Source organism: Lagopus leucura, unplaced genomic scaffold (assembly GCF_019238085.1).
Source record: "Lagopus leucura isolate 7727_CA_CO unplaced genomic scaffold, USGS_WTPT01 145-17_obj-0_obj, whole genome shotgun sequence".
NCBI lineage: Eukaryota > Metazoa > Chordata > Aves > Galliformes > Phasianidae > Lagopus > Lagopus leucura.
In genome coordinates, this window is record NW_024963102.1 from 34,923 (window position 1) to 46,379 (window position 11,457).

General features: G+C 55.1%; 2 protein-coding genes across 2 annotated transcripts; one reads left to right on the top strand and one right to left on the bottom strand.

Annotated features, from left to right (window-relative positions):
- Positions 1-563: 563 nt before the first annotated feature.
- On the top strand, positions 564-6,378 carry LOC122190985 (mitotic spindle positioning; the record flags this gene model as incomplete). Its single annotated transcript, XM_042891177.1, has 5 exons — positions 564-632; positions 3,144-5,106; positions 5,304-5,494; positions 5,588-5,626; positions 5,852-6,378. Coding segments are annotated over 5 exons (2,349 nt in total), but the record flags the coding sequence as incomplete, so codon positions are not given.
- A 640-nt stretch (positions 6,379-7,018) lies between these two features.
- Positions 7,019-11,229, bottom strand: LOC122190987 (uncharacterized protein KIAA1958-like). The gene is made up of 2 exons (XM_042891179.1): positions 9,986-11,229; positions 7,019-8,238 (listed from the first exon to the last, which is right to left on the bottom strand). Exons 1-2 carry the CDS (start codon positions 11,214-11,216, stop codon positions 7,403-7,405), a joined length of 2,067 nt encoding a protein of 688 aa, XP_042747113.1. The 5' UTR covers positions 11,217-11,229; the 3' UTR covers positions 7,019-7,402.
- Positions 11,230-11,457: the final 228 nt, after the last annotated feature.

The window sequence follows — 11,457 nt, forward strand, 5'->3', positions numbered from 1 at the left end:
TGCCTCTGCCACGGAGGTGGCTGTTCCCAGAACCACAGCAGCACGGAGGAGTGGAGGTGTTTAAGTACTCCTCACCATGGCAGGTCCTCTGTGCCACTCTGGAGCCCAGGGTGGAGGTGAGGGTAGGCGCTCTGTTTGTCCTTTCTCCATTCCCAACCAGCTGCCAGGGGGAGTGGGGAGGAAGAGGAGGATGGACGGGCTGTGGAATGCTGGGAGGGGAGCGATGCTGGAGTGATGCTGCGTGCACAGTGATGGGGATGTGGCAGTCGGGGACCTGTTATCCCAAGGGGGCAGTGCTGGGGTACGGACCTCAGGGGATCACCAATGTGTGGCTACACCTCTCCGCCCATCTCTGCACTGGTGGGGGTCCCACGGACCTCACTCCACCCAGGGGGCAGCACTGGCATCAGATCATGCCTGGGATCCCAGGGCATATTTGGAACCCGTGCCCAGCTGAACCCGCTGGCAGAGCTGCCCCAGGGCTGTGCACACACGGCTGTGCCCACTGCAGGGTGTGGTGCTCCGCGGCCGCTGGCGTGGACTTTGTCTCAGCCCCACAGTAAAACAGGCATTGCTTTCCCTCCCGGAAACACAGAGCTGCAGGTCGCCGTGCCACCGACACCGTCTGTGTGGTAAGGGGGTGCTGGGCTGCTCCCATGGGAGCTGTGGGGTGGTATGGGGCTGGATGGGGTAAATGGGATTTCCGAGTGCTCCACAGCCAGGACCAGTAGGGTATGGCACTGCTGCTCCTCTTGGGCCCAAGGCAGCAGGCAGGGAGGGATGGGCTGTGTGGGATGGGTGGGATCTGTTCGGTGAGAATAAGGCTGGGGCAGTCAGGATGGGGATGTCCTGCCCCAAAGAGAAGGGCAGAGCATGGAGTGGGCACTACCCAGGGTCAGCCATGATGCCTGGCGCAAGGCTGGGTGCTGGTGCTGGGAGCTGGGCTCAGGACAGAGCTGATGGTGACAGTGCTGCCCTGCTGGGCCCCAGGGCACTGAGATCACCACAGCCACTGCACTGCAATCCCATCCTCAGCCTTTGGATGCGAAGGCCCCGTGTTCCTGTATTCACACAGGGCGGCTCCCTGCTGGCAGGGGATGTGGTTCCCAGGAAAGAAGAGGGATGGGGGGGGGCTGATGATAGGACCAGGAGCACCGAGGCTGGCATTCGAGGCTGCCATGCCAATGCCAGTGCCTGCCCAGCCCCACCTGTGCAAACATGGGGTTATCAGGCAGCTGGCATGGTGAGCACCGAGCTAGGAGAGGCCCCAGGGTGTAAACAGGAGAGTGAGAGCTGCCTGTGTGTTTGCTCAGCCTGTGGGCTGCTCAGGGGGCCAAGCTGCTGCAGTTCCAGCCCTGCGTGGCTCAGAGCATCAAGATGTTGGTGGCACAGCAGCCGCGTCCCCATGCCACCACCCTGCCTCAGGGCAGCAGCTCAAGATTCACCTGAGCCAACCACAGAGCCAGGGCGCATGGCTGGAGCGGAGGAGCTGTAACTCCACCTCTTGTTGGGGCTTTTGTAGCTGCAGGAAGGCAGATGGTGCCTGGAGGAAGGGGTGCAGGAGCATCAGCCCTGCATTGGTGCAGCAGCGCGTGGCCGGTGAATGAATGCACACTGCTGCATTGGTGCATCAGCGGTCAGTGCTGTGATCCAAGCGGCTCTGCAGGCGTGGGAGCTTTGGCACAGGGCTGTGGGTGGCGTGGGGGGTTGGGAACAGGAGACTGAACAGGGGCCAGCGATGAGCCCAGCTGAATTCTTGGAATTCCTCCACCGGGGCTGGCTGAGCTTATCAGGGCCACGCAGCACCCGCACCACTGAGCCACTCCCCAGAGCACACAGCCCAGCTGGGCACCCTCCACAGCCAGCCCAGGGCATGGGACCCCCACACCAATGGCTCCAGGACTGTAAGTGCAGCGCGGCGGGGCAGGAGGGAGGGCTGAGGGCAGGGGTGGGCACAGGAGGTGTGTGTGCACCCCAACCCTACGTGTGGTGCAGGTGCAGGGCTGACTGCGGCACCCCAGTTTGCACCCCAGTGTGTCTCAGCACAGCAGCAGGGCTGGGAGCAGGAGTGTCCATATGCATGGGATGCGTGGATGTTTTGGTATGATGCATGCCAGGGTCAGGCCAGCTGGGCGTTACTGTGTTACCCAGTGAGGACTTTCGCCCCTTCCTGACGTGATAAGTTGTGGGCAGGAAATGAGTTTTCATTACCTGGTTCACCACGGGCTGTAAAACAGCAATAACGAATTACAGGCAGGGAATTAACGAGGTTACAGGAATTTAGCTGAGGCACAGAGCAGCCAGGAGAGACCCTTCCCAACAGAGCCGGGTTTGCGCTGCACCTCTGATGCCCCAACTGCTCCTATTGGCATCAGTGCTGCCCATCCCCAGGTTGTGCCCATCCTGAAAGGGGCAGAAATACCCCAGCAGGGCAGGGCGGTGGAATGCAGCACCTTGCAGCACTGCACTGCAAAGGCATGCAGCGAGCAGAGGGCACGAGGTGCTGCTCACCCAGCTCCTGCTGGGTTTCTGTGTCCCCCAGCACAGGGCTGGGCAGGCACTGCATACTGCATGGCATGCTGCATTGTGTGCTGCATTGCATGCTGCAGGGCTGGGACCCATCTGTGCCACCCTGCCCTGCCCTGGCAGCTGCTTTCTCATCCGGTCTCGGAGCAGTCAGTGGCAGCAAGACCAGTGCCAAGGTCAGGGTAGATGTTTACTCCTTTGTGTGACACATGGGTTAAAGTCTCCTACTTTTATGAGCCCCGAAACCATTTTTGTTATCTTTACTGTTTCAATGACTGCAGTTATTTGGAGTTTCCTTTCTATAAACGGACAAAAAATTCCCAGCACGGTGTTGTCAGCACCCATCCCAGCTGTGAGACCACGTACCCAACGGTACCCATGGCAGCCCATGGTTGAGGGCAGGGTGTGGGTGTTGGCAGCTCCCTTTGCAAACGACCACTGCCCAAAAACTGCCATTTGTAGGTCAAAGGAGCAAAAGAGTTTTACAACATCGTTGTTTCATGGGACGGCGTCGGCCTTCGGGCGTTGCTCATAGGAGTGACGCTGCGGGTGAGGATGTTCTGGGTCAGGAGCTGTGCTGCTCCCTGAGCCCCACCTGATGTTACTTCCACCCACAGGGCCAGCAGGATCTCACTTTGCACTCCGGACACCCCCAGGTGAGCGCAGAGCCCAAGCAGCCCCAGGAAGAGCTCAGCAAAGCATTGGATGCTGACAGCGGCCGCACGATGGACAGGGTCACCCGGCACATGGTCTTCCAGTTCCCGCACACACGCGACCACAACGATGCATCCATGGATGGAGACGATGATATATTTGACTACAGCAGCCAGAAGGAGAACGGCTACGAGCAGAAAAGCAGGCTGAAGTCACCTTCGTATTTCCTGGAGACTGGGAAGGATGTGTGGAACCCATCCCCAGACAGGGAATCCCAGCTGGAGGTGGTGCGGTCAGGGAACCTGTATGACCTGAGGGCTTACAGGGGCGAGAGGAAGCCCTCCAAGCTGTACGAGGATGATGAGCCAGACCCATATAGGCTGCAACCCCCAAACATCTCCCCCGAAAAAGCAAAGGAGCTGGAGGACAAGAGGAGGGAGGTGATCCGGGGCCAAGTGGTGCGGAAGAGCTCCACTATGGCTGAGAAGTGGAGCTCTGCGGATGAGCTGAGCTCCGTCACCGCAGGTGGGCAAAGCCACGGCGTCCCCGGTGCCTTTGCCATCCATTTTGATAAGCCCTCCCCAGGTCGGGCTGTGACAACCGTGGACCCGGAGAGCATCGACAGGGAGCAGATCAACTTCTCGGCTGCGCGGCAGCAGTTCCTCATGCTGGAGAAGAGCAGCCCTGGTGCTTTGTTCAGCCCAGGGTATGTCACGTCCCCAAGGCCGGAGGTGACAATCAGAACCTCCAGGCAGGAGTGGCACAGCCCTGACACCACCACGAGGGCTGAGAGGGGCCGTGGTGACACCACAGAGCCCACACAAGGCAGGATGGACCAGAGCATCTACACGGTGTACAGCGTGCAGCACCAGGCCTCGGGGAAGGAGGATGGCTATGCCCATGGGAAGGGCAACACCAACGTGTCACATCCCACGGGGAAAACACTTGGCCTGGCCAGAGCATCGTCCAGGGATGACCTGGACTCGGGGCTGGGGGAGATGTACAGTGCTGGATACAGCAGCAATGGCAGCGATGTCCCAAATGGCCTCGGGGATGTGAAGGATGCTAGGGGCTCAGAGGAGGGCAGCGGTGAGACGCCCATCGAGAGGGAGATCCGGCGGGCAATGGAGAGGGAGGAGAGCCTATGGAAGGAGCGGGGCATGCAGAGGCTGACGTCCAGCAGCGAGCTGGTGGAGATCCAGACCAAACCACTGCTGTCCCTGAACGCGGCCCCAGCTCAGGGAAGGAAAGGGAAGGACAAAGGCCGCGCATCCTTTAACGTCCAGAAGGAAATAGAAAAGGAAACAAAACGTGAGGAAGACCTGCGGAGGCAGGGCAGGCTGCCGGGGCTCTACGACCGCGGCACGTCGCAGGAGCTGGGCGAGCTCCGGAGGGTTTTCGAGCAGGAGGAGCAGCTGCCGTCCTCCAGCCGCCGGGTGACCGAGCGGCCTCGGAGCCCTGGAGACGGCTTTAGCGACGGCACCCGCACCGGGAAGGCCTTCTCCAGCCCCGATGCGACCCCTCCGCACCAACGGGGCCGGGATGAGCTCTGGCTGTACGAGCGCTCTTCCGCCGGCACGAGGGCGAGGGAGGATTCCGCGGGAGGAAAGCTGTCCGGCTCCACCCCGAGCCCCGTCCTGCGCAAAGAGCATTTCGCCCTCAGCTTCTGGCAGCCCAGCATCTCCGTCTCCGACTCTATGGGCACGCGGAGCGCAGCGAGAAGGGAGCGGAGCCCCGACGGTGAGCACGGCCGGGATGAGCAGTACACCCTGCGCACGTGGAGACCGCAGCGCTCGGCGTTGATCGACAAGGAGATCCGCCGCGATCTGCAGCGAGAGGAGGAGCTGCAGGAGCAGCGGAGGAGGCGGTTGATGGACGGCGGGGACGGCACGTCCAGGGAGAGCTCCCGTTCGAGGCACAGCTCGGGTAAGAGCAGGGCTGACCGCGTTCATCGAGTCCGACGGTGTCCGTTTGGGGACCGGAGCGCACCGTGCCGCGTCCCGCAGCGCCAGGACGGCACGTCGGAGTGCGGGGCTGCGGGCAGCGAGCCGTCAGCTGTAGGGGCAGGGAGGGAAGACGCGGAGCTCCGCACGCAGCGTCTCTTTCTTTCTCTCTGTCCGCAGCCGCCTCGGGTACCAGCGGCACTTACTCGGTGTCCAGCTCGCCGGTCCTGGCCCCGCAGCAGCCGGGCGTTCTGGGCCTGGTCTCGTCCTTCACCCCGCTGAGGCTGAGCTGCTCCGAGAGCTCCGGCCCCGATTCGTTGCGGTGCAGCCCGTCGGAAGAGAGGAGGAGGAGAACGAAGGAGGAGGGCAAGGTGAGACGTGGGGGTGGGAGCACCCCGGTGGTGTGAAAGGCGCTTCCCTCTTTTCCTAGGATGCGCTGAACTTTTGTTTCTCTCTTTTCTCAGTACGCGGGCATCGAACCCATTGACAGAATCAACACGGAGGTGCGGCTCTGTCTGTGCTGGGGCTTCGGGGGGGGCTGTGCTGCATGATGCGGTGCGGGGCTGAGGGCTGAGTCCGGCCCTGCTCGTCCCGCAGCCGCCGGGGGGGGGCAGCGGAGCGCGGGGCTGGGAGCGTTGGTTGCGAGCGGGGCGGCTGTTCAAATAACTAATTAATAATAATAATAATCAAGGGCTTCTTTATTTAATAAAAGTGTTCTGTTTCCGCAGGTGGTGGAGAGCACGCGGGTGGTGCGGCATCAGAGCGCTATGGGGCAGCGCTGGGAGAGCGGGCAGCTGAGCACCGACAGCGACTGAACGGGGGGGAGGGGGGGGGGGTCTGCGCAGATCCCAGCGGCTGATCCGATCCGTTCGACATCCGAATTGCTTTCACCTTTTTCCCTTCGAGGTGAAGCAATAGTTTGTTTTTATTTAAAGGCGGGGACGCTGATCATTTTGTTTAAAGGCTGATCATTTTGTTTTAATTACTTCTGCAAGGAGGCGGCTGGATGGAGAGAAATCATACGGTGATTGAAGGTCCTTCTCATTGCAAGCTGTGTTTCTGGCTTATAAAAATAAATGTTTTGTTTTGGAGTGGTTTTAGGCTTTCAGGCAACACCCAGGAAAGCCCCGGGGCTGACGTGCAACACCGAGGAGAAATCGAGGCTTCTGATTGAGTCGTTGATCTGCTGAGGCACAGCCATAGATGACACATTAATGCTGTTTATATTGCTAATTTATTAAAGCTGTCACTCTCACTTGGTGCAGTCTGTGTGTCTGGCAGCTGGCAGACCTGCAGCAGTGCTGGGGGCCTGCGTTGATGCCGTGCTGCTCCCCAGGGCAGCAGCTTTGCAGGACTCCCCTTCTGCTTGCAGAAAAGCACTGCTGCACTTTGCTCACGGGTGCAGCACGGTTCCCTTCTGCTGCTTCCCCTTTCGGTCTCAGAACCGACAGTGGAGGGGGGTGGGTTGAAATCCCCTCTATAAAAAAGGGAAAAGAAAGCAGTTTTGCAGAAGCCTTCAGCAGTCACTTCCTTTGGAATGGCTGCTCAGCACCCACATTCCTGCTCTCTGAGCCTGGCAATCCCATAACCACAGCACGGGGGGTGGGAAGGGACCCCCAGCCCCACCAGCTTGTTGGCTTTTTGTGTGGTTTGGGGTTTTTTCTTCCTCACGGCGGCCCAGGGAAGCAAGAGACAGCGGTGTGATTGTGAGAGGGCTCTGCTGAGGGGTGGTGCCACCTGGTTTGTCAGCCTCCCATGAGCCAGCTTTGGGGTGTGGACTGAACAGATCAGCACAGGGGAAACGAAAGGCTGATGTGTCGGCATCTTCTTGTTTTGTTCTGCTGTTTTAGAACAGGCAAACAATGTCAAGCAAAACTGTTTTATTCGGAGTGCATCAACAATTCAATCCAACAACTTGCCTGGACTGGGAGAGAATACATTGAATGAATGGCAATTGAACAGCTGAGGAAGTCGATTGTGTCAGCTAACGAGCCCTATCTCAGTTAATGGCAGCTTTCTATCACATCACTAATAACTCTGCAGAACACTGACTTTGTGCAAACTGCGAAAACTTCACACCTCTTTTCTAACTAACTGAATTATCAGTGCTGTTTATAGAACAACAGATTTTCACTTCACCTGAGAAGGAAAGCAGTGCAAACCTGTAGGCCTTGTGTTCTAAGGGATGGACGGTCAACCTTTGCTAAACATTGCTATTGAAACTTCTCAAACCCAACTTCAGAACACGCTCCTTTCCAGCAGAAATTAAGTGGACGCCTTTATTTCCTGAGCTGCTTTTCAGACGCTTTGACTTGCTGGAGAATGACTTTCAGCATCTTCTCCATTTTGGCCTTGGTCAGCGATTTCCTGCTGTACCACACTTGGTCCCACATGGAGCACATGTGTCTGGGGGAGAGATACAGCGGGTCGTAATCGTGCAGCATGTCCCCCGGCCTCCTCTCTGCATACTTCTTATAAGCTTGGACTGGGCAGCTTTTGGGGTTGTTGGGTCTGGCAAAGAGAACTGGAGCCGATCGCCCTGCGGCTTCCTCTGCATTGAGGTCGTGCTTCCACTCCAGGTACTCCAGCCCTGCCACGTTCCTTCTGAGCACCAGCTGCCCCCAGTACAGATTGTGGCCCTGGTTGTGTGTGCTCGCCCCAAACCCCCTAATGATATTTACAAACATCAGGTGCAGAAAGCCCTGTGGGTCGGTCTGACTTAACAGCCCCTTCTTACAGAGGTTATCCACGTGCTCATCTGTCAGGTTCTCCAAAAGAGCCCACTTTTCCTCCCTCTCTCTTTGAGACAGAAGCTGATGCTTCTGTTTCAAGGCTTCCTGAGATGCCCTGAATTCGGGTCCTTTCACCACGCTGTACTCATAACCGTGCTCCATCAGGTACTTGTCAATGCTGCTCTGAAAGAACCGCAAAGACCCAGGGGAGAAATCCATGCCGTTGTGTTTCTTTGCAGACGTGTAGAACAAGGCCAGGTAATGATCAAGGTCTTTGGGTGGCAGCTTATGGATCTCACGTGTCTCAGAAGGGCAGCGCGCATCCAGCCACTCTCGGAAAACTTTGATGCCGGCAGCACTGCGGTTTCTCTTGCTCAGCACATCTATAAGATAAGAAGGAGCTTTGTGATCAGTGACAGCTAGCGAGGAGATCAGTGAAACAGAAAGAGATGCAGAATAATGTTCCCCTTCCCTTTAAAAATCAGGCAGTCACAAAGCCTCTCCGTTAAAGCTTTGGTTCTGACTTGCCCACACCGCTCTGTAGCACTTGTCTGGACGTGGAAGGACAGCCTGTCTTCTCTTCCTCACTTAAATGGTGAATCTGCATGCTGCCATCCAGATAACTGCAAGGTATTTTCTTTTTGAATCATGTTTTAATTAGGAGAGAATTATTGGGAGCTGTAATTGTCATTGCTGGCTTGTCTTTCTGTCGGTAAGGGACTGAATTTTGCCCTGGCTGACTTTGAGGTCATAACCGTGCTCATAACCATGCTCATAACCAGCAGCTCCACTCCTGCTGCTGCAGCATTAGCCACAAAGTTCAAACAAGCCAAAATGGCCCTGGTGCGCTTTCAGCAATTTGCAACTACTCTGACTTGTATTTCGTGGTGACCCCAGGGGCCAAAGTCTGCTCTGTTCAGATGAATGGGAGGCAGCCTGGATGTGGATCCTGTCATCTGCCTCAGGACCGAGCGCCCTGCAGTTCATACATACAAAATGTTGGACCTCATTATTTAAGACATATTTCAAAGCTTTCCTCTGCCCTGAAATCTCTTCAGGGCAGGAAAGCTCTCACTGTAAAATAAAAGCGTGAACCCAAAGTTAGGGGTGAATAGTAAGGAAGAAGAGAAGATGAATAATATGTTTAAAGGAAGGGAAGCCAGCTGGGGTCTTTCTAAGTTGCTGTGCAGTACCACATCTACAAGTTCCACATGGCATGAGACATTAGTTCTTTGGGTTGCTGTAGAGCCCCATCTGCCCACCTGTGATTTTTCCAGGGCTGAAGAAAGGATAGATTAAAAAGGGTTCTAAGCCAACATCTAGAAGTTCTTCTTCTGGCACTGAGCTATTTTGTATGTGCTTAGCAATCATAAAATGCTGTGACTGGATGGAGGTGGATTCTGCTGTGCTGCTGTCTCAGTGTTTTGCCTGTTCTGTTTTGTTAGTGAGCAGTCCATGGGAAGAGATGGATGCCTCAGTGCTTACACCTGGCTGCTAGAAAACCAAGCCATGAAACTGACTAGCCAGCAGCTTACATGGATTGACATGGAACAGCACCTGCAGGCATGCAAACAGTTATCAATGCAAATGATGTGGCTCACTGTAATGCCCTTAAAAACCTGGGCATTTGCATTTTATTTGAGGTGTTTAATCACTCAATCAAATGATGTGGAGCTGGTATGTGGTAGCAAGGCTCCGGTGTAGCACACATCTATGCTAAACCAGTTTCAGCCAAAATTTCTGTTTTGTTGCTTTAAAAGTTACTTCCTCATTCTTTTTTTTCCTTCTGTGAGACCAGAGTTCACATCTCTGGTTCCAGTTTCTCACAGGGATTCTGTCTTAAGTACAGCCAACATGCTGCATGGTGATACCAAATGAAAGACCAAGATATTCAAAGTGGGTTAAAGCTACAGCCAAGGCAACATCTGGGTATCCCAGTAAAAGGCATTATCTGTGTAGGAATATTTTTAGTCCCTTTTGGTAGAAATGGCATGACCTAAATAGGACACATTTATTTAGATGCTACAATACCCATTTTGCCAGCTAAAGGAAGTCACCCTCCTGTAATTACATGGGAAAGTGAAAGGTGCCCACAAACCCTCCCGTGATTAAAGCTCCAGGGCATCTTACTGGTTTTGGAAGATTCAGGAGGTTGGTTGGCATTCCTGCCTTGTGGGCTCTGTGAGGCTGAAGGATGAGGGGCCTGCTCAGAGCCTGACAGCCTGCTGTCCTCTGCAGAGCCCTCGGTGGCATTGTCATTCAAGTCCAAGGTTCCTGAGATGCTGCATTCAGTAGAGCTCAGGTGGATTTGCTGCTGGACATCAACTGTGGCTTCAAGCTCAAAGAACATCACAGGGGCAGGTGGCTCCGGCTGGGCTTTTCCTTCAGTGTTGGAGATAGGAATCAATTCTAAATCTTCTTTTGGTGCTGCTGACCCAGCAGAATCCCTCGCTCTTGAATTTTCGCTTGCAGACACTGTGGGATTGAGGGGACCCAGACTCAAGAAGCTCCTTTCCAGGATCTTTCGATCCCTCCCAGGAGATTTTAGAATACAGCAAAGAGGTGGGGGAGGCGTTGCCATGGGGGTGAAGCCAGACGTAGAGGTGACTGCCTGCTTGTTAATTTCTGTCTTCAGATCACAATACATCTGCAAACCCACCTCAGCAGTTACATCTTCAGGTGGTGACCATGAAAGAACATTCTGGTCGATTCTCTCTTCTTGGTTTTCTGCACTCAATGCGTACTGCTCATCATCAGAGATGATGTGTAGATCTTCATTGTATTCCAGCTTCACCTCGTGGGGGTCCGTTCTGATTTCGCCTGTGGCTGTTGACAAATGCTGCTCTGCTGCAGAGCCTGGTTGCATGGATTTGCAGTTTCTTTGGTTTGGTCTGGCTGCTGGTTCGTTACGTATTTTGCAGACAGAATCTTTTTGCTGAGGGCCACGTGATCCCGTGGCAGCTCTGTCTCTTGGAGGCCTTTCAAAAGACGAGGCCATCCTGATCCTGCTTTCACCTACAGCAGCACCTCGTGATGGAGCCCCAAAGGATGTTTGCCTCCTTCTCTTTTCTGCAGCCTCATTCCTTTCCTTGCTTCCAAAGTGTAAATCTTCACACGTCCAGTGATAGGCATGTCCAGCTCCACAAATCCACAGAACAGAATTCTCCTGGCGAGGCTGACCCACATTCTGCATGGTTTCCAGGGCTGGGACATGAACACATATGGTCCCATGTGTGTGTGCCCAGGTCACAAGGTTGGAGAGATCCTTGCAAAGCGAGCTGGCATTGCTGCAGGCTTCATCAGCCATGCTCTCAAACTGCAAAAACACGTTGGAAGTAATTAAGTGAAAGGGGACGTGCATAAAGTGGTAGTCCTGGGGGCTGCTTTCAGCCCCATCCTACAGAATAACAACTCCACATCAGTGATCCTTCTCTTGATCCTTTCTAAAACAGTAGGTTCTTTCTTTAAAACCAATCATCATCATTTAAAAGATTCTCCTCTTTGAAGACCTGCAGGGTAATGTGGGTGTGGTTCTGGAATGGTGAGTTTATAATGGATACAAATGCAATTTATGCATAGTTGTGAGCTTGTGCCTTGATCAA